This window comes from Drosophila eugracilis, unplaced genomic scaffold, assembly GCF_018153835.1.
Source record: "Drosophila eugracilis isolate 14026-0451.02 unplaced genomic scaffold, ASM1815383v1 contig_2154, whole genome shotgun sequence".
In the NCBI taxonomy this organism is placed as follows: Eukaryota; Metazoa; Arthropoda; class Insecta; order Diptera; family Drosophilidae; genus Drosophila; species Drosophila eugracilis.
Window position 1 is genome coordinate 8,972,469 of NW_024573038.1, and position 22,203 is coordinate 8,994,671.

Below are 22,203 nucleotides of genomic sequence, written 5' to 3' on the forward strand. Positions count from 1 at the left end.
ATTTAAACTTTTTCGAGACGAGTAAGAATACTAAATCTCATTAAAGATCCCTACTTTGAGAGAACCAAACAACCTGTTTCGATCACTCGCTAAACAGAAGTTATTTAGCTTGGTTAAATAACTCATTCAAAGTAAAAAACAAAACCCGATTCAAGCATGATCAATGGTTTGTGCAGTAAAAACCTTTAGCATTTCCAATTTAGCCTTAAATCGCAAAACAGTTAATCGAATAATCAAAGTTGACGTATTGTATGCATATTTAGCACGCCTCATTAAATCAAATTAATATATTTGGAATTGGCTTTTTAGTTGAGTCTGAAATTCAACCATGACCTTTTACAACCGAAAATAGAATTTAATTATAATAAATTAATAACTAAATGGTACAATTTGTCAGAGACGGGATGTCCGTAAGGTGGACATGTGAATCACAGTCGAACCACTGTGCATAACTTTCGATTTCATATTGGTTTGCTATGCAGGCACACCTACAAAAATAGACCCCGAAAAATCCAAAACAACTTCATTGTCAGGCGATAATGGCTCGGGCATTAGCACAAAATCAATATAAATCAATTCCAGATCTTCGAACTTGTATTTTTGTTTTTGTTGGATGATGATAATGCGTCTGCTTTTTGGACTGCACTGTTTCCCGGGCTATGCTGTTTAGCTTCCTTGTCTGCCGATTCTGAGAACAGTTCCCAGAGAGCTCGCTGATTAGCTGAAGCTTCCCTCTATAGAAATCGAAAGCTTCCTTTTCGGCCTCGTCAAATGTTTTTTGGCCAGTTTAAATTGAACTTTCGATCGCAGCAGATCGCGTCGCATCAAACTGCTGCTGCTGCTTTATAACGGTTAAAACTCGGATACTGACTTTGATTCAGGTTCAGTATCAGCATCACAGTATCAAGTCTGGTTTAAGAGCCACACCGTAAAAAACAAAGACTTGGATTCATTTTAATTAGGCGACAATGTCGTTTGGCAAGGTTTGTGCGATGTTTTGTGATTGGCATTTGCTCCATTAAAACTACCCCCCCAAACCCCACCCGATCAGATTGTGGTGTTACTGGCAATTATCCACCTAAACTATTGCATGGGAGATACTAGCTCATCTTTGGCTAGGACCATCTACTACCGGAATAACCCTCCCGATCCGTTTGGCCACTACAACTTCGAGTTCCAGACCACCAATGGCATTACCACCAAAGGAGCTGGGAATGAAAATGGTGCCGTCGGAGTGGTTCAGTTTGTATCCCTTGAAGGTATCCCAGTGACCTTTTCGTACGTAGCAGATGCTAATGGTTATCAGCCTACTGGAGATATGATTCCTGCTGTTCCGCTGCACGTTATCCGCCAGTTGGAATACATTCGGACGCATCCTCCTGTGGATGAACGTCGGTCGAGACGTTGGTAAAATCTCACCGATATCAAAAATAATAATATATTAACGCTTAAATAGCTGTCGATTGACTGGCCGACGAGCATCGTTACAGTTGGGGAATATTTTAATTTCGTATTTATGTTTATTGTTTTTTCATGCAAATGGAATATACGAAAGAACAACAACGCCAGCAACAAAATCATGCCAAAATATATAGCAAGCCAATAAATATTCTAGAAATATATATATAAAGTACTAGACTTAATTGATCTGCATTCTGGAAGTCCGGAAAGTTTATCCATACCAAGGCAGGAAGTTTTTTTTTCAATAAATAATAATTAAAATTCGTAAAACCTTTTGCAATTGCGAAACTGGAAAAAAAATTATATGCGTTAACGTTTAGCAAAGGTAATTATGGTGATATTCCATTTAACTTCTTGCTGACTAAATACAGTGAATGGAAATGGTAAGCAAAATAAAATAATAGAAAAACTGTTAATTTTTCCATCCTGAAATTTTCTGTGCAAAAACCGGTAACAATTCTTGTGAAATATGTTAAGAATGCTCTTTAAAAATTTCACAGATTTATGATCTGCAGAACTAGTTGAAATCATGTTTAAGCTATGCTAATGATTCGCGGCAAAAAATTAGTTTTAATCAGTTCATTTTTGGTCTAGCTTCTTTAATATAAAAGATTTTTTAATTTTATGCTTTTTCTCCAGATGCATAAACCGGCAACTATTATTATAAAATATGTTAAGAATGCTCTTTTTAAAACTCATAGATTTATGGACGTCTAGTTCTCTATGCTAATGACTCCAGAATTAACCGCACTAAAATGTCAGCTTTCATCAGTTCACTATTGCTCTGGGTTTTTGGCTATGGAAAATGTCATACCATACCCATCCGATCTACGACCTTGTCTTTAAGAACGACTTTCGCTTTTGCGGCAATCAGCGAGAAGATTGCGCCTGTCGCTGCTCATTTGCATGTGGGCGCCTAATTAAGGCCGTTGCATAATATTGACCGAGTCTATAAGACCGACTTAATGTAACCAGACTAATAAACCAAACTGAGTTGACACCGTTTAATGTCCAGCCGAAACAAGTTACTGATTGATGCTTCTCTCTAGCCTCTTACTAATCCCCAATTCGGTTCCGGCCTTGGGGGCACCGAAATATCGTTAAGAGATTACCGTGGGCAACGCATCTCCAAGAGTTCAACTTGTAAATGCTGAATGAATGCCTCCACTGCATCTAGACCAGCAGTTATTTTATTTAAGTAGAATTTGGCATACAAAAAACATAATTATGAATTATTCATAGCGGGTTCGTTTATCAGATCTTCCTCTCAACAGATCCATTAAGACGCAAAATATGCAGTAGACAAATGACAAACATGCCCCAGGCGAAGACGGGCAATTTGTACACGTCCTATTTTTAGATCCAAAACTATCAAACAAACATTAGTTCGTACTATCTGTTCATGTTCGCCGACCGATCGATCTCATACCTTAACCACGTGCCAATCCGGTTGCAATATTTCGGTTGCTGTTTTTGCTTTCAGAATCACAACAGTCGCTGATTTATGGATCGGAACGGGGCATTCATAAGGCTTTAATGACAGTCTAAACTGCTTTAATGCCACCGCTGGGAGTTTAGCATCGAACTTAGTATTAAATCTTATTAATCAACTAACTGAAAATTTAAATATACATCAAATAGTCATCTCGGGTGTTGGGCAATTAAGAACGCGTTGAAAGTTTAGGTATTAAAATATGAATTTTTTTCTTAAAAGTTTTTATCATTCATAACAGACTAATCTATTTTTAAAGGTCAACGAACCTATTGACTTGAGAAATGAATGTATGAATCGATGTGGACAATGTGTAAACGCTGGGGTTACTGCCTGACTTATGAGCCATCTATATTCATTGAAACAAAGTTGCCATCAGCGTGTTTAATTATCTTATCTGAATTGATTTACATGCATACCAAATTCCAAAGATCTCGCACACAAGGTAAGAAGAAACATACGAATACGATGTTCGTTACTTTACAATAATATATTTCAAGTTGCTTGACATATATACTCGTATATGTAGATTTCTGGGCGTGTTTTGTGGCGTGTATCTGTTGTTTCTGTGTGGCTTGGAACTGGGGGGGTTAAACAGAGTGGGTAATATTACAATTTTATCGATTACTGATCCTCCAGTATTATCCATTTTGTCTTTAAATCGATTTTATTTAGTGTTAATGTTGTGTTTGCGTGTAAATACATATTTTTAAACATAATCCAAGTATTTCACATAAACTCTATGTTTATACAATTTTTGTTGTCGCTTTCATCTTGCTATACTATTACTAAACCTAGACATGATTTTAATTGGCAGCCAGAGCGATCTGGATTGAGATCCCTTGCAGCCGAGTGCGAAACGGACCGAATGAACAATTTGATTGATTAAATTACTTTTGACTTTTGGTTCGTGAATAAGAAATCCATTGTTTAGTTTACTGGAGTGTAAAATACATATACTAAATGTAATTATATATTGAATAGGTTCATGTGTGTGTGTTTGTTTATCTCTGTCTGTCTTCGTGTTCAGTTGTTTGTCAAGTTAGGTTTCGGTTTTGGGTGTGTCCCGTGTATTGGTTGCAATTCGGGGTGTGCAAAAGTCCTCCAGAGATCTTGAGCACGCCCACAACTAAAACCTGTAGAAGATATTTAAGTTTTAATAGCGCTCATTAGCTTGGTGTCATCCTAACTTACCAGTCCTCTTCGCATGCCAGTATGGTATAATGGTCACTTCCCCGCCCCTAGGGCCAATCCTAGTCGGCCTTCGTCTCCGTAAACTCCTCCAGGGCAAAGAAACTGCCACCGGAGGCACCACCACTGCTACTTGCCGTGCTGGTGGCCACAACGGTGGTAGATGCCGTGGCACTGGATGCCTCTGATACTTGCACTTCTTCACCGGCCGAAGCGGCAGATACCTCCTTTTCATCGGCACTGCCGGAGGCACTGGCAGCCGCCTGCTGAGCAGCCTCCAAGACTTGCTGTTGAACCTGGACGATGGGCTGGCCATCTTCTGTGTACGAGACGGACACTGGGATACGTGTGCCATCCTCGCTTATGACATGAGCTCCCTCTTCGCCATCCTGTCCTTGCTGGATAATCAATTGCCCCTCGGAGTTCAGAAGGGAGGCATCGATCAGCTGCTGCTCATTGTTGTCACCATGGACAAGCACCATCTGACCACTGCCATCGGTCATCATCTGAAGGGTTTCGCCCTCGAGACCTTCGCCCGACTGCAAGACTCCAACGCTTTGCAGCAGCTGCTGGATCTGCTCGGGATCTTGTACAATTATCTGATTGCCTTCGGCGTCGGTTAGGATGTGATTGTCCAGCTGGAGGAGATGACCGTTTTCGTTTACAATAAACTTGATCTGGCCACCATCAACCTGTGCCTGCATGGCTTCGTCCAATTCCATGGCCACATGCTCACCACCGGCACCCTCTCCAGCCTCAGCCTCGGCTCCAGTACCGGCAGTCACCTCTCCTTCACCAGATTCTACGCCTTCGGCGGCTGCTGCAACGGCTTCCGATTCGGTTGTTGGAGTATCAGTAGCATCACGCTTTGAAGCGGCCTCTGCTTCGTCTGATGGCTGTGGTTCCTCTACAGCAACAACCTCCTTCGCCTTGGTACTCTCCCCGGTCTTGGCCTTGGATTTATCTTGGCCTGCTTTGCTGGTTCCCTTGGTTTCCTCTGCGGCCTCAGCTTCGGCAGCTGCAGCCTCATTGTCATCATCTAAACTGGGCATGGACACAGGGGCGGCATTGGATTTGCTATCAGCGGAGGAGGCCTCGCCGCTTTCTCCCTTGGGGTCGATACTACCCTGAGACTGGGATTCGTCTTCGGCTTGATCCAGATTTGGCATGTCCATGCTAACGGAAACTGGTGCTGTGGCATTGGGTGAATCCTTTTGCGATTGGTCACCGTCCGGTTGCGGAATCGTAATGTTAAAGGTTATTCCACCGCTGCCCTCCTGCGAGGTTATGACCATACCGCCTTTGCTGCCCGGCTTAGGCGCCTCGCCACTCTCGTTCTTTTCGGAGTGGAGTTTCTCAAACAGGCTCTCAATATCGGCCTCCGCATTTTGCTCACTGCCCTCGTCTCCAGGTTTTCCAGATGCATCTCCAGGTTCGTCACTCAATAAAGCAGTGGCTGCCGAATTTAAGGCTGTGGCTCCGGCCGAAGCTCCCTTTTTGTCACGCCTGTGGGTCTCCATGTGGTGGTTGTAGTACGTCTCCTGGATGAAGGTCAATGAGCAAATGCTACACGAAAAGAAGCGAATGTTGTTTTCCGCTTCAGTAGTGGCCACCACAGTAGCTGCAGCAGCTTGAGCAGGCACGCTGTCGCTAAGCGCCTCATCAATTGTCTCCTGGAGAAGCTTCTGGGTATTTAGATTCTGATTGACCGGCTGCTTGGGTGATACCGCCGCTGTGGTCGGATTTTGATGCACTTCGAAGTGCTTGACAAGCAACTCTCGCTTAGAGAAGGTCATCGAGCACGTCCCGCATTTGAAGAAGTTAGTCTGATGCTGTTTGGCATGCACGGTGGCAGCTTCACGAGTCTCGAAACGCTGCGAGCACAGACGGCACTTGAAAGGCTTAGGTTTGCCAGCGGAATGCTTGCGCATATGCTCATCGAAGACGCCCTTATCCGTGGACTTAAACTGACAATGGTTGCATGTGTAAAGCGAGGCTCCAACGGTAAGATTCTCATTGGCGGCGGCAGCAGCAGCGGCCGCAGCGGCAGCCACCGGAGCAGCAGCTGCCGGTATAGTGGTGGTACTGGTCACCAGTACATTAGTGGCGTGATTCGTCTCCATGTGCTTCCGCAGACTGGTCTCATTGACAAAGTTAATGTGACACATGGCACAAGTATTGTCCATGGCTGTGTTATGGTCGCGCACCATGTGCTGCTTCATGGCCCCGAAGTGCGGGAAGATCTTTCGACAGGTCTTGCACTGGAAGGTCTGCTGCTTGCAGGTCTCGAAATGCGTATTGAACAGCCGCATGTCCGAGGTCTTGTAGTCGCACGATGTGCACTTATAGATCTTGGTGGCCTTGCGTTGGACTGTCTGAGTGCCTTGAACGGTGCTCTGAGTGGTTCCTTGGGCGAGTTTTTGCTGACCCACTGGCAAATAGGAAAAGTATGAATAAAATACGTTCGGAAATGACTGCAACAAAGTACTCACCTGGGTTTCCCTGTAAAACCTTCCGTGGACGCAGTAAATCGCCACTAGAACTCTCCTCAAGCGAACGATTTGCACCAGTAACCATTTTTTGCATCTTAAGCGGAGGACTGCCGTCAAGGCCAGCGTCCTCATTAATTGCATACTTCTTATTCAGCAGACTGATGAGGTTCGTCTTGACGCGCTCCACATCGTTCTCCAGGCGGTCATAGTAATTCACCAGGTTGGTACACCGTGAACACACGTAATCATCACCGCAGACGATAACAAGGAAACCCTCGCCCACAAGTTGGGCCAGTTTGTTGGGAAACTTAGTGGACGTGTGGGTTGTGCTCATGTCGGTTAAGGAAGTCTGCGGCTCGCAGCGGTCATCGCAGATGTAGCATCTCGTGGCCAAACCGCCAACACCTAGGCTACCCGCATCCGCATCGCTGACCGCCTGCTGTTGGACAATGCCGCCGGATGAGGCCCCGGTAACTCCAGCGGAGGAACCTCCACCGGGTACCACTAACCGCGTCGTCTTGAGGATTCGCGGCTGGCTTGGACCGGTCACAGTGACCGCTCCGCTGCTGAGCAGATTGTTAAACTTGCGGTAGGTGGCCGGGTTTAGTTGGTTGTTCATTTCGAAGCGTTTCGGATTCGGATAAGCACGCCGTAGTGATGGTGTTCTTCGGTTTTTGCGGGCGCAACACGCGCAACTGCAAGCCGCTTCGTTTCAATATTAATCGGCTTGATTACGGCAAATTGCACTTTTGCACTCCGGTTAGAGCACTTTTAATTGCTAATATTGTATTGGGATCGGCCGCACAGAGAACAATCTCTTTATTATTTAAACGCCAGGAACAACAATCTTTCTCCGCTTTTAATTTTCGATTTTGTTCTGGGTTGTCGCGGCGTCACTTTGACTGTACTAAACACTCGGTGCTGTATTTTTTAGGGTTAAAAATGCGTATGTTGCTACAGCAGTTCTTGTTCGTTCTATATGGTTGTCTCGCTCTTTAGCATGCTCGCTGCCCTGGAACGGCGGGAAAATGCAGACTAGTCGTCTCGTTCGCACGCCACGGAAATGGCGGCAACCAAGGAGGTCTAGCACGATCAAACGAAGAAAAGTACGGCAGCGTTGCCGTTTAGCATGATGGTAAAAATAATTATATCAGAAAATAAATTGATTAATTTAAATATAAAATCATTTAAATGCTTTAATAACAAATATACATTTTTTCCTTCACATTAGTATTAAAAATTTAACATTTACCTTGTTATAGCCAAAATAAACAATGACGTGTCTTTTTCGTCATGCAACTTCAAGCATTTTTAGTTCTTCTGCCAGGCACAAGATGGCGTAGTTGCCCGCGCATTTTGAATTTTTGAAAACCCTTATCAGTAAATAATTTAAATGCTTAGGGCATGAGGTAATCATTAAATAGTAGCATTTACGCAACGATAAAGGCCGACATCACTAATGTGTTAATACAGAAGGCCGATAAGATTCTGGCCCTCCAAATTTAGCCATTCGATTGGTTTCTCTCTCACAATTTCAGCAAAATAAAGGGGTGAAAAAGGGGGAAATGCCTTATCAGGCAGCGATAATATAATATTTACCATCGCAAAAGCGATAAATGTTTCGGACCAAAACGCACAGTTCAGTTAGCGAACGAAACGAAAAGCGAGTGGATATCGGCTCGGAATCGAAGGGGAAATTATAAATACAAAAATAAAAGCACCTGTCCAATCGACTTTTTTATTTTTAAAGAGCCATTATCGTTGGGTTATCTGTAAAATAAACGACTTGCAAAACGCGAAGCGAAACTTATTGTCCGGCGTGATCGTTCAGTTGGCCAACGGACGTCGCGTACTGCAAAAGCGCACTCAACCAGAACATAAGATCGATTTAAATCGCGCATCCGGGGGCGTGAGAATTAATAGTTATAGTGCTGTTCCACTAAAAGTCACTGCAATATGTATCCACCGGCGGCAACGAAAATCAAGCACTTTGGCTCTCTCAGAACGGCCGTAGTTTGGGCCGGAATACTCGGAGTGGTAAGTCAACAGTTGGAAGTCACTGTCACAGTCACTGCCAATCGACCGCGACCTCATTGATAAGAGATATTGGGAGATATTGTAGCTGACATCGTAGGCACTTACTCCAATTGGCTGTCCTCTCTGCTCCAATGGAACGTCCAGTATCTGGTCCACCTGATCGTCTGCTAATCGTGACATAACCACCATTGACTGACTCATTTGGGACGATTCCCAAACTGAATGGGGGAACAGATAACCAATCCGATTGACGTGTGTAAACAAGAGAAGGAACAAAAGATCTAGATAGGGATTTTTATTATTGGCAGAGAATAATCAAAAAATGTTTGCATTAAAAATTTCTTTGTGTATGAATAATTTAAGGCCTCTAGAAGATAATTAACAAAGGTAAATAATTTCGAAATTCAGTACAAGAATTTGTACTTATCTTGACTTTAAAGGATTTCCAAATATCTTTAATGACTTTTTATGTTTTATTGATTTGTGTAAATGGTATAGAAATGTATGTGTTAAATAAAATTTTAAGATTAATCCAAGTTGTATTCCCTTTCAGGCTCAATCTATTATCTGGATGGGACTGACCATTACAGCCATTTGTGCCTTCAACTGTGTGCTGTACATCACAAATTATCTTACTTTTGGCACCTTGGTCAAGACAGTATTCTTCGACCTGTACTTCAAGGGTGGCTGTAGGATGAGTCCCAACGATTACCAGAACTACGACCAAACTATTTTGAATACGGTGAACACTGTGTTCGATCCCAGTCAGATACTGATCTGGGATTCTGTGTATTTGGGAGTTTCCGTCTGCTGGCTCATCGTCTCCATTGTGCTGCTACTGTGTGAGTATCCAAAGAACCGGAAACGTATCATATTGCAAATATGAGTAAATCGTTTAGATATCGCCAATTTTATGATTCATTTGGAGAAATCTTGAATTTTTTATCAAGCAGGTAAGCTTGTTGATAAATTTGAAAGACCCTTGCCAGCCATAAAGACCAAATAAACAAAAGTTAATGATAAGTTTGCTTGATACTTATATGATGGGTTGTATAAGGTATTCATTGATGGTTGTTCCCCTTACTATTACTTTCTACAAATTCACATGACATGGAATTAACGGAAAGAAATTCTAAAGTTTTTTTGATTTGCAAATTTTTTTTTTCATTATTAACTCTAACATTTTTTTGAAAACTTAAGAAAAAGTACAGACAGAGCAATAGATGGTAAATTAGCCAGTAGGTCCATGACTCAGTCTTCGTTCTATTCTATACTATAACTTAAAACCACATTGCCTTATCTAATGCTTGATAACTTAGAATAAATATTTTCACAATGTAAAATGTAGATAATTTATTATATTTTAATGTTGCTGATACTCACACTGATAACATTAAATCATTAAAGAAACATAATTTATCAATCTTAAAAATATGTCTAAAATTAGTAGAGTTTCTTAAATTATATTATTTAGTGACTTAATTATAAGATTGATTGATGCATTGCCAATAAGAAACCACACTTAAGTATCACATGTTTAGTGTCATTTTATTTTCGTGACAGCCATTTAACCCACCAGTGATGGATTATACTTTGATTAAGACAGAATTTCATTTTCTAACTTTTAGCGGTGCGCAAGGACAACCCAAAGCAGACTCTGGTCGCCATATATACTTGGGCATTCTTTGTGGCCGCCATCTGCTGCATGGATGTGGCTTCCGGAGTGATCTTTGGTGTCGACTATGGACGTTTCAATGATGCTGCTCTGAAGTACAACGCCAATAGCATTAATGCCGGTGAAGTTGATCCTATGGCTGCCACTTTAGTTGCCGGTGGAGTTGCCGCCATTGCCATGATGATCATATCCTTCAAAGGCTTCGTTCTGTGGTTCATCAACTTTGGACTGCTCGTATACCTTCTGATGAGAGCCACTCGCATTGCCAACGATAAGGATAGTGCGGTAAGTAATGGTCGGGGTCAGCGGGTGAGCTCATCACCCACTTATGCTAGCAGGCTTTGTCTTCTGCGATTTCATAAATTGCCGCCACTGTCTATGAAAATGGAAGAATCGAAGAACGAATGAAAAAAACAAATCGGTGGGCAAAAATTCCGACTACGACATGGCTAAACTTAGCACTTTGTGGCCATAAACTCAATGTGGTGGTGGTACCTACTGATAACTGGTGGTTGGTAATTGGCCTCAGGTTTGTCTGATAGCGGGTTCTTGCGTTTTTGGTTTTCATTCGCTGAACACCGTGGAAAATGATTACTAAGTGGGCTTTGGGTACTTGAGTTCTTTCTAATTAGAGTTCAGTTGAACTGCAAGGTACTCATATATCAGTAATAATATAAAAAATTTTCGTTTTCCACAGGATACTTTGTTCAATCCTCGCAAGGATTCCAATGATATTCTGACCACCAGGCCGCCCATTCGCGCCTACGAGGAGGAAAAGTGAGTAAAAACGATTTAAGCTTAAAAAATCAGATAAAAATATTTCCGCATATCCATCAGGGTCGAGATCCAGGCATATAACAATGCGGCCTACGTTCCGGATAACCGCTCTTTGGCGGAGACCATTGAGGTGAACGAGGGCGCCATTGTCCGGGCGGCTCACATGTCGATGGATGCCAATCTGATGGATCGTCGATTCCGTGACATCAATGCCTTCCAACAGTATCCGGCTCCCAACCCGCAGCCCAGTCGACCTGTGCGCCAATCATCGCAGGTGCCTCTACAGGAGACCATTGTGGTGGCCACAGCGGGATTCCCACAGCCAGACTATTCCCCGCAGCTTAGTCCCAATGGCATTCTTCGTCCGCACCAGTACTAGATACTAAGTACTAAGCCTATTGGCGCCCCTCCGAAAAGCCCTCTTTCATATTATAATTCTCAAATAATCCCCCAAGTGACAGCTAAAGTTTAGTTCAAATTTTAATCAACGGTAGAAATTGTTTCTGCATGGTTATTCTTATTTATTTGCATGTTAACAACAAAATAAGTCTACTGTTATAAATATATAAAACCAGTAAAGTTATTTGCACCGCCAGTGGTATTTGTTTATATGGTAATTTGATTATTTCATTGAATTGATAAGAAATGGTCACTGATTAAGAGGGAAAACAGCCCCCAGCAACGATTTCATCGAAAGAGATAAGAAACTCAAGATGAGCATCGAAAATTATTTTTAAACTGAGCTCTTTTTACTCTACCCTATTTATAAGGGAAAGATAAAAATATCTTTAAAAAAAAGATATAAAGAGATAAATTGCTTACAAGGTGTAAATCTTTTCAATAGTGATGAAGATTTTAATTATTTAAACAACCCGCCAAATGTAGGGTAAAGCGATACCGATAAGAACTTATCGTTATCGACAACCAGGCGTTAAGACATTTTAAGGCCCTCTTTTTCGCCGCTCGGGTCAACAGAAGTTCACAACATATTGATAATATTGAATATTTTTGATAAGCTAGGCCAATATACGATTTTCATCTCGAGAGCCGGGCATTAAACGTAGCGTGTGTGTTTTGAATCCGGTCATTTGTCACCGAAACACCCCCGGGAACAGTTGGAAACTTCACTTCGCCGGCAGCTGCCTTTGTTTTTGACTGGGAAAATATGGTTTTCATAACGAAATTCGCTAGGATTGGGCTGCAGGCCGCCCGTCAGATGAGTGCCACTCCCTTAGCTACTGTCCAGGGGCGCGCCTTCCACCTGACAAGCCTCCTCGCCAAAGGTAATCCATTGTTTATGCAATACCCAATGAATCTAAAACTGTAATCTCCTCCAGAACGTCGTTACACAAACAAACACGAGTGGGTAGAGCTGGTATCTGGAAACAACGCTATCGTAGGCATCTCCAGTTACGCCCAGGAGGCTCTCGGGGATGTGGTCTTTGCCCAACTGCCGGAACCGGGTACGGAACTGAAGCAGGATGATGAATGTGGCGCCCTGGAAAGTGTAAAGGCAGCCAGTGAGGTGTATTCGCCAGTTAGTGGCAAGGTGACGGAAAAGAATGGCCAGGTGGAAGACACACCAGCCTTGGTTAACACAAGTTGTTATGAAAAGGGTAATTTCTGCGTCATAAAATACTTTCCACATCATAATAATTACATATTTCCCCCTTTCAGGCTGGCTCTTCAAAGTGGACCTTAAGAACCCCCAGGAACTTGATGGCCTTATGACCGAGGAGCAGTACAAAACCTTTGTGAGCAGCAGTGGCGATCACTAGAATCAAACAACTTCAATGTAGCCTTAAATACAAAACGATCTAGCATTTGTTATCAGCTTGAAAACACTTTACCCATACCCAAAAATCACCAACCAAACTCATCGCCATACACACGTTGTTGTAGCACTTGAAATTTGTTACGAATAAGAATCAACAGTAAAGCCAAATATTATATTTAAATTGGGCATCTTGACCTGCGGGTGGCAGACGTTGTCTGCTCCCCCATGGAAACCTTCTTACCGATAAGACAAAAACACTAAAGAGAAAACGTGCTGAGAGCTAGCCAGTCAACGATAAGAACTCAATGTAGAATTTATTAAGAGAGTCACCGAATCGAGAAACCACTCAATTTCGTAATAATACGGATCAGCTTGGAACGGCGTGCTTGGGCGGATTTAAAAACAACATTTAACACTGTTGCCGGGACAGGCAATGGCGCACGCCACCGCATCCAGCCATCACCTGATTGATGATGGACCGACCGATGACACACCTACCTCTCTGGAAAGTTACGCCGTGCTTGGCCGATAAGGATGTATCAAGTCGCGCCTTGAAATTATTCCCGATCAAGACGATAAGCCCTCTAAGAAGCGCCGCCCATGTACCATTGAACTTGACGAGCGTGTTCGTTAAAGCTTTTCCATCCAAAAAAGCTACGTCAACAGAGGCGAAAAGCTTGGCGGTAGCTCACCGAATGTTTAATGCTCAAAGAGAACTCATTCCGTGCGGTGCGAGAAGCGCGTGCTGCTCGAAAAACAAGCCCGAAAATAAATACAATACAATCGCACACAACACAAACTAAGGATAATTGCAAAACAGGAACATAATTCAAGGAAATATATAGTTACACGAAAAAAACCACAAATCAAAAACAAAATGCCAGCGGAAAAATCAATATACGATCCAAATCCGGCCATCAGCCAAAATGCCTACATATCCAGCATGGAGGAGTACCAGAAGTTCTACCAGGAGTCACTGGACAATCCAGCCGAATTTTGGTCCCGTGTGGCCAAGCAGTTCCATTGGGAAACACCCGCCGATCCGGAGAAGTTCCTCAAGTACAACTTCAACATCTCCAAGGGACCCATTTCGATTAAATGGATGGAGGGTGCCTCCACCAATCTGTGCTACAATCTCCTGGATCGCAATGTTAGGAATGGTCTGGGCGACCAAATAGCCTATTACTGGTGAGTCTAACTGCTAATCCTCGCCCACTTGCCCACTGGGTGGCGTAGGTCGTATGAAAACAAAAGTTTTTGGGGTGGCAGTGCAGGATTATTGATTTTTCGTGTGGTTACGAAACTCTCGCCTCGTGACGTCGGAAGGTGGGCTCCTCTTTGACAGGATTTACTGCGCAGGCACCGCATTCGAAACAGATGATAGCACTCCTTTTATATATTTTTAATATATATGTACAAGGATGCCACTCAAGGGCACATCTTACCTTTCGCCAATCGATTTTGGTCAGTTCTTTATCACTTAGTTTGTTTTTTTCCGTCTAGTTAATTGAAGCGATTTTCTTTGTTTTGATTGGGCACAATTGCTTTAATCGTCTGCATGCTAAATGTGACAGTGGGTCGGTTTAATAACACCAAATGAATTCAATTTTGGGTGCTTTTTTGGATTTCAAACCACTGCTTTCGCTAAAGACTCTGGGTCAATGTCAGGGCCAGTTCCTCGAGACGACCCTCATAATATGGTGACCCGGCCAAGTTTACGTTTGGTATTTCTCTGTTTATTTATTCAGTTTATATCGATTAACAATTAAACCGGTTAGGGTAAGTTTAGTTTGGTTAAAACATAAATATTTTGGTTTTTATTTAGTTTTTTTTTTAATCCATTCAATCATTTTTTATAGTTTGTTTTGAGTAACTAAATTCTAAAAGCATGTGTCATAAATTCTTATCAATTTTAAAAGTGATAATTTGTTTAATTCTAAGCTACATTATGGCAAAGTTTGTTTGTTTACCTTTCTTCAAAATTTTCTTTGTTCTTTAATATGTAAGAAATTAGTTCAGCTGAAGGTTATTATCCCTTGTTTTAACCGCACTATATAAAAGTGATTATTTGAATATTAAAAATGCCAAGTAATTCAACTTAAATTAAGTTGCATGTGCATTTTTTTACAGCTTTTTTGTTTGTTTCGTGTTTTGTAAAGTAAACTTGAGATATTTGTTTCTAAAGTTCAATATCCTCTTATCTAAAGTGTGTTCCTAAATCATCTCTACCATATTTGCCTGTTTTTCAAAAAGAAATTCCCCACTGACGAGGCCCTTGTTCGTACCTAAAAGTTAACAATCAAAGCAAATATTAAATAATAGGTTCTTCCCATTATAAATCTACAAAGTCTGTTGATTATGATTAAATAACAGACACTCCCTTTCGCTGATTGTAAGCTAGTAGCTAGAACCCAGTACTATATATTACCTTATGAGTGTATCTGAAGTGGCCACTCAGAACGCAATTAAATTGAATGGCCTGGATGAAATAAGTATTTTGTTTTGGTTATTGCGCGAGAGAAGATTTGTATTATTATTTTGAGACACAAAGTTCACCAAGCAATGCGTCAGGGCGAAAAATAAAGCACAATGTTAAACAAATGTTAATGCTAATAAGATTATCTCGGGGTTATCACTTAGAAAGACGTTTTGAAGGGGGCGGGGCACGTGTGCCGGAGGAAATGCAAATGAAAGTCAGGTAATTGAAAGGCAATAACAAGGTCATCCGAAGTTGGTTCCCATTCACTCTGAATGTTACGAGGGGCCCATCACAACTATTCTCGGCTATTTTCCCATTTTTTTGTGGGAATTATTTAATCCCAGCGCACAATCTGTCCTCACTTTCCTTAGATAAGATAAAATGTGGGACACAGACCAAAAAAGATAGAAAAAAAAACCGTGCACGTAATGAGTAATAATTAACGCTTTCGAACGCCCGTTTCAGATAATTTTATTGCCCAAACCAAAGCAAAACAAAATCTTAAAAAGTTATATGTCCCAGTTTTATAGCATAGATAGGGGTTGTGAAACGGCAAAGGTGTAGAATTTGATTTTCGATCTGCGAGTACGTCGATTTGAGTACCAAAAATCGTTTATGGAATTTTACAATATTTTGCACCTTGGTTCCAAAATAACCGTTTCGAACCCAACCGATTTACGCAAACCGTTTTCAATTTCGAGACTCGTTAGCAACTAAATTAAATCGAATTAAACACACGAAAGTCCGAGCGAAAGCCGAACAATATTATGTAAGCGATTTGACAATGCGCGCAAATTGTTTATTCAAATTGATGGAAGCGCGTCTTTGCGTTAAACAGTTTGTTTTTTTGTCTCTTTTTTTTTCTGTTGGTTTCTGTGTTAGCGTGGCGGCGTCTGGGCAAAAGGTGGAAGAAAAAGTAGAATAGGTGAAAAAAGGGAAATCAAGTAAAAGTACCTGGAAATCATATTGCAATTGAAATTTTTTTTCCAGCAGTAACTGTTAGCAGTTTGGAATGCATTGGGCATCTAGAAAATCACGCGATCACATCGTCTGATTCACTCACAACCAATTAGAGAGCTCCGCTCACGCACCCGCAGAGAAACAAGAACGGTGACGGAGAGAGAAAGAGAAATAACATAAAAGAATGGACTGTCTGTCTTACATGCGACAGAAGATAGAGCGGCAAAAAAAAACCAACATATAATAATGCTGCCCAGGCATTTTTTACTTTTCTTGCTCCTCTTATCAGTTCTAGCACATAAACAGGTTGCCCGGCCCTTCCCTGAAAATTACGTTAAAAGCTGAGTTCACTCAAATCAAAAATTCATAAAACCGTTAAAAATAAACGAATGATCATTAGATAAACATGTATGTATGTATGTAGTATGTAGATCTGTGTATCGTACGATAATGACTCTCAAACTGTAGGGCTCGGGGTAGACTCAGAGACGCGAAAGAAGTGAGAGAGCACTGTAAAAAACTGTATATGTTAAATAATGTATACATTTTTGGATTGTATGAAATTTGTTATATAATTTACGATAAAAAAATTGCATTCAATGTGTTGTCTACAAAATTCCTCTCAGAATTGTTTTGGAAATTTTATGTTAGAAAAATTTCTCCCTATTTTTTTAAAATAAATATTCCATATTAAAGGTCAGTTGACCTTACCAACTTTTTCCTTTTTGTAAAAGATAATCCTTCACCTTTTATAAAAAAATGTGTATTTTTCCAACAATCGTTTTTTGCCAGTGCAGGGTGGAAACCAAAAACATTCGATGCGATTTATTCGACACGCGAGTCAACAGCTGATGTTATTGTTATTAAGATAAGTCGCCAGTGCTTATTGTTTTTGCCTTAGTTTTTATACCATCCCTCATAATTTTATTTATTATTTTTTTTTGTTTGTTCACGCGTGTGGAGAGAGTATGCTGTTTTTAGCTTATTTTCTGATTTCTGATAAGCCGGAGACGGCCACGCGTCTTTCCGTGGTCAAGAGGTGAATCGTGAATGTTGAATGGTATACGTTGGGATGGTGGTGCATGAGGTGTTTCCAAGGCGGCATGGAAAATTTCTTGTCTGGCGATCCGGCGACGAGATTAGGAGGCGGCGAATGGCCCGATTACGTCTCTAAATTGGAAATTAATACACTCGACGGGACGCGTCGCGCCACATTTTTCCCACCAATTCCGATTAGTCATGCGGAGGAGGAGAAACCTCTAAGTGCTCAAAGCTTTGATAAGTGGAGAGGACGTCCGCAAAAATACAAATAATTGGCCTTGACTGTGAGTTGTCGCCGGCTGATTAGGATTTCGGCACAGTCTAGCATTCATTATACTTAAAAATAGTTTGAGAGGCTCTAATGGTTACTAATAACCAAAACTCACTAGGGTTTTCTTATGATAAAAGAGAAAATAACTTACACAGCTTAGTAACAGCTAAAAATGTTTGAATATTAAACATTAAACACTATTTCTGACAATACGCCTGGCAGTTTATAGAAAGTCTTATCCATCAAATCGAACTTCAAAGATAAAGATGAGTAACCCGTTTAGTGTGAATGTTACAAAATACACTGCGAATCACACTTAAGTACAGTTCAATGCGTATTTTATTTATTTTTACCATCTTACTAATTGACAAGTACAAGTACAAACAGGTATTTCGTTAAAGTGGAATAACATTTCAACGGATATAGCTTTTTAGCCCAGTCGAATCACCCGGAATCAGCCCAAAACAACCCCATACGGTAGTCGTCACCCCTTTTTACGGCGAACTTTGGACATTGCGGTCTACTCAGCGATACAAAAATAACCCCCAAAAAACGTCACGATGAGTGCTTTGTTCGGCCTTCTTCCTGCTTTTCTCTTTGGCAATATTATTTTTGCGGGTACTGAAATAAAAGCCACTTTATTGCCGGCTAATTCTAATTCTTATCGCAGTTGACGGTCAACTGACGATGATTTACACTCCACCCATTGTGCTATACTGATTGCATTGTCTACCCTTCTAGCCCACCTGTCGTTGGTTTTTTTTTTACTGTTGTTTGTAGTCATTTTAGTTTATTACGGTTTTTTCTGCGTTGCTAATCTGCCTTGACCTCTGAAAAATTGCCATGGAAAATTGCTTTCCCTATTACTTTTCTAAGTTTCGTGTTTATATCCGTTTTGGATGCTGAAATCATTCACGATTTAGCTCTGTCACGATTTTTGTTTATTCACTCAAAGCTTTCAAAGCTCTAACAAGTTTTACATATCATTTCGTGCTAAATTCTAAATTCATTCATTTAATAGCAACAATTAGGGACAGTGCCTCATGATTGTAAATAAATAAGGCAAAAATATGGATTTTTAAAGAATTTTTCAATTAATTTGGAATATGAAATTATAGGTATACCTTTTAACTTTATCTATTTCAATTCCGTTGTCCAATATTTTTCATATTACAATTTATTAGTTCTTGATTCACATATTATTCTTGCCCACTGTTGTCCACCAAAGACTTCAGCTGTTGTATATAAAATTGTGGCGGTTATTGGCATTGGCTTCTGTTGCCAAGTTCAGAACAAAAAGGGAAAGGCATATTAAGTACATATAGGTGAACAATGCTAAGATATAGTATATAGTAAGAACAACAATGGTTAAAATAATAGCAACGATTTGCAAATTATATACATAAATTAGTTTATATCTTGATATGCTGATCTTAAATTACAATTTTAAAAATAAAAGCTATTTACTAATTAAAAGAATTGCTATTACTTTTACCTCAATTATACGAGATAACTTTGAAATTAGGTGACCATTTGAATGCGGAGAATCGAATTAAGTCTCCTCGGGCAATTAGGAAGCCTCGCATTACAGTAAGTGATCCAATTGCGATCGGGGTAATTAGCCCAATTGTGGGACACCCGGTACTTGGCCACACATTTAAGAACGCCACCGGCGCGTGCTCGGTGTAAATACTATAGAAATAATACTAAGTAAATAATGCAATGTGTTTCCTCATGGTCATTTTCTGTTGTTTTTGTTGTCATTGTTTCAGGGAGGGCAACCACCCCGACGACTATTCCCGGGGTCTCACCTATCGCAAGTTACTGGAGGAGGTGTGCCGCTTTGCCAATGTGCTGAAAGATCATGGAATCCGAAAGGGTGACCGTGTCTCCATCTATATGCCAATGATCCTGGAGCTGCCCATCGCGATGTTGGCCTGCGCCCGTATTGGAGCCGTGCACTCGATCGTTTTCGCCGGATTCTCACCAGATTCATTGGCGGAGCGAATGTTCGACTGCAAGGCCAAGCTGTTGATTACGGCTGACGGAGCCTGGCGTGGAGAGAAACCTCTGTACCTGAAGGCTCTGTGCGACACGGCTCTGGAGAAGGTCGAAGAGATGGGACACTCCGTGGAGAAGTGCATCGTGGTGTCGCATTTGAAGCGCGTCACTGCTTGTCAGCCGGATCATGTTGAGGAAGAGATCCCATGGACCGACGACCGGGATTACTGGTGGCACGAGGAGATGGAGGACAAGGAGCCAGCCTGCTATCCCGAATGGATGGACGCCGAAGATCCGTTGTTCATGCTCTACACCAGTGGTTCCACTGGCAAGCCCAAGGGAGTGCTCCACACCACCGCCGGATATCTGCTGTATGCGGCCACAACCTTTAAGATTGTCTTTGATTACAAGCCTGGTGATATCTACTGGTGCACCGCCGATGTTGGCTGGATCACGGGACACACATACGTGGTCTACGGACCACTGGCTAATGGTGCCACTTCAGTGATTGTGAGTGTCTGATTAGATCTAACAAATAATGGGATTTCTGACTAACTGCCTTTAATACCTGTCTTTTGCAGTTTGAGGGCACCCCATTCTTCCCTGGAAACGACCGGTACTGGAGTGTCATTGACAAGTATAAGGTCACCCAGTTCTACACGGCACCCACTGCTATTCGGGCTTTGATGAAGTACGGCGAGGGACCCGTGCTTAAGCATAACCTGAGCGGGCTCAAGTAGGTTTTCCTGAAACTCTTTGTATAAATCCAGACTTACACCCATATTCTTTATATTCTCCTTCAGAGTTTTGGGCAGCGTTGGTGAGCCAATCAATCCGGAGGCCTGGCTCTGGTACTACCGCCACATTGGCAAGGAGCAGTGCTCTATTGTGGATACCTTCTGGCAGACAGAAACTGGAGGTCATGTCATCACACCCTTGCCAGGAGCTACGCCCATGAAACCGGGTTCTGCTGTAAGTAGAATGTTTTAGCTAAATCAAGGGCAAAATCATAATTAGTTTTTATATTTCTTTAGTCATTCCCCTTCTTTGGCGTGAAGCCCACTCTGCTGGATGAGTGCGGCATTGAAATTAAGGGCGAGGGCGAAGGCTACTTGGTCTTCTCTCAGCCTTGGCCTGGAATGATGCGCACCTTGTATAATAACCATGAGCGGTTTGAGGACACCTACTTCTCAAAGTTCCCCGGTTTCTACTGCACTGGCGATGGTGAGCTTGAAAATCATATTTTCTATAATTGAAAAAAAGGTTGCTAACTCTTCCTTTTAATATTCCCTAACAGGAGCCCGTCGCGATGCTGATGGTTATCTCTGGATCACTGGCCGTGTGGATGACATGTTGAACGTGTCTGGACATCTGATGTCCACCGCCGAGGTAGAGTCGGTTCTCACAGAGCATCCTCGGGTGGCTGAGTCTGCCGTGGTTTCCCGTCCGCATCCCGTCAAGGGCGAGTGCCTGTACTGCTTTATTACACCTAACGAGAACGAGGTGTTTGACCAGAAACTGATTTCTGACTTGAAAAAGATGGTTCGTGAACGAATCGGACCTTTTGCCATGCCGGATGTTATCCAGAACGCTCCTGGATTGCCAAAAACGCGGTCCGGCAAAATCATGCGACGTGTTCTGCGTAAGATTGCGGTTAACGATCGCAACGTGGGCGACACCTCAACCCTTGCCGATGAGCAAATTGTGGAGCAACTTTTTGCCAACCGGCCAGTGGAGGCCAAGTAGATGGTAGCAGATGGGCCAACTGGCAACGGCTAGGATCCCTTCCCCAAAAGGCTTTCTCCGGCTTGCACTGACCACTCCACTCTGCCATCGCATTTCTACCACTTACGTATCCCGATTACGTATCCTGTAAATCTCCCCCTACTTATATGAATTACCTATTGCTTAATGTTGGTCCCGTTCCGGGCTACGGCGTGGTTAGCACCTTCTAAATTCTACCTAGTTTGTAAGCCCTAAGCCCTAAACGTGTGCGTAAGTAAGTCGGTTGGATGGTTTCCAATTTCAGTTACTATCTATCGTCTATATAAATTCTTGTGTATCTGCCTGTTCACAGTAGTTAACATGCTCACAACGCACACATTTTCCAGTTCTTTTGTTTCTTCGTTGTAGTCGTAGTTTAAGTTCTCGCTAATTCGTTGTGATACAAATTTAATTATATATCTTACTTATGTATGTATTTTTAGTAGAATTGATATGAGACAAAATATATACACAATTCCAGTTGTAGCCACAAATTACACAGCTCACACTTTTCAGTTGTTATTCAGTTTGTATGTTTTGTAGACTCTCTTCTCGAACCTTTTCAGTACTGAGAAGACACGCACGTAAGTCCCGGAACCGATCGGGGGAATCGGTTTCTTCCCCATCCCCATTTAGCCCGTAAGATTGAGAACGATACATATCAGTGTGGCATAATGCTTGACACATTCCTACATACGATCTACATGTTAATGAGAATCGCTCGGATATACTATATACACTATATATATATATATATTATATGTTATACGGTCTGAAGACTTACT

At 41.8% G+C, this 22,203-nt stretch overlaps 5 protein-coding genes across 5 annotated transcripts; 4 read left to right on the top strand and 1 right to left on the bottom strand.

Moving 5' to 3' along the window:
* The first annotated feature begins 819 nt into the window (after nucleotides 1-819).
* On the top strand, nucleotides 820-1,675 carry LOC108114084 (pupal cuticle protein Edg-78E). The gene is made up of 2 exons (XM_017224839.2): nucleotides 820-983; nucleotides 1,052-1,675. Exons 1-2 carry the CDS (start codon nucleotides 969-971, stop codon nucleotides 1,409-1,411), a joined length of 375 nt encoding a protein of 124 aa, XP_017080328.1. The 5' UTR covers nucleotides 820-968; the 3' UTR covers nucleotides 1,412-1,675.
* A 1,749-nt stretch (nucleotides 1,676-3,424) lies between these two features.
* On the bottom strand, nucleotides 3,425-7,435 carry LOC108114576. Its single transcript, XM_017225628.2, has 3 exons — nucleotides 6,637-7,435; nucleotides 4,148-6,575; nucleotides 3,425-4,089 (listed from the first exon to the last, which is right to left on the bottom strand). Exons 1-2 carry the CDS (start codon nucleotides 7,253-7,255, stop codon nucleotides 4,207-4,209), a joined length of 2,988 nt encoding a protein of 995 aa, XP_017081117.2. The 5' UTR covers nucleotides 7,256-7,435; the 3' UTR covers nucleotides 3,425-4,089; nucleotides 4,148-4,206.
* Nucleotides 7,436-8,297: 862 nt separating this feature from the next.
* Nucleotides 8,298-11,708, top strand: LOC108113942. Its single transcript, XM_017224652.2, has 5 exons — nucleotides 8,298-8,673; nucleotides 9,227-9,515; nucleotides 10,302-10,633; nucleotides 11,046-11,125; nucleotides 11,186-11,708. Exons 1-5 carry the CDS (start codon nucleotides 8,593-8,595, stop codon nucleotides 11,502-11,504), a joined length of 1,101 nt encoding a protein of 366 aa, XP_017080141.2. The 5' UTR covers nucleotides 8,298-8,592; the 3' UTR covers nucleotides 11,505-11,708.
* A 369-nt stretch (nucleotides 11,709-12,077) lies between these two features.
* On the top strand, nucleotides 12,078-13,070 carry LOC108114173 (glycine cleavage system H protein, mitochondrial). The gene is made up of 3 exons (XM_017224968.2): nucleotides 12,078-12,408; nucleotides 12,463-12,741; nucleotides 12,803-13,070. The coding sequence occupies exons 1-3, from the start codon at nucleotides 12,291-12,293 to the stop codon at nucleotides 12,901-12,903; spliced, it is 498 nt and encodes a 165-aa protein (XP_017080457.1). The 5' UTR covers nucleotides 12,078-12,290; the 3' UTR covers nucleotides 12,904-13,070.
* An 83-nt stretch (nucleotides 13,071-13,153) lies between these two features.
* Nucleotides 13,154-21,915, top strand: LOC108114170 (acetyl-coenzyme A synthetase). Its single transcript, XM_017224965.2, has 6 exons — nucleotides 13,154-14,090; nucleotides 19,426-20,164; nucleotides 20,236-20,390; nucleotides 20,458-20,626; nucleotides 20,689-20,878; nucleotides 20,952-21,915. Exons 1-6 carry the CDS (start codon nucleotides 13,780-13,782, stop codon nucleotides 21,398-21,400), a joined length of 2,013 nt encoding a protein of 670 aa, XP_017080454.1. The 5' UTR covers nucleotides 13,154-13,779; the 3' UTR covers nucleotides 21,401-21,915.
* Nucleotides 21,916-22,203: the final 288 nt, after the last annotated feature.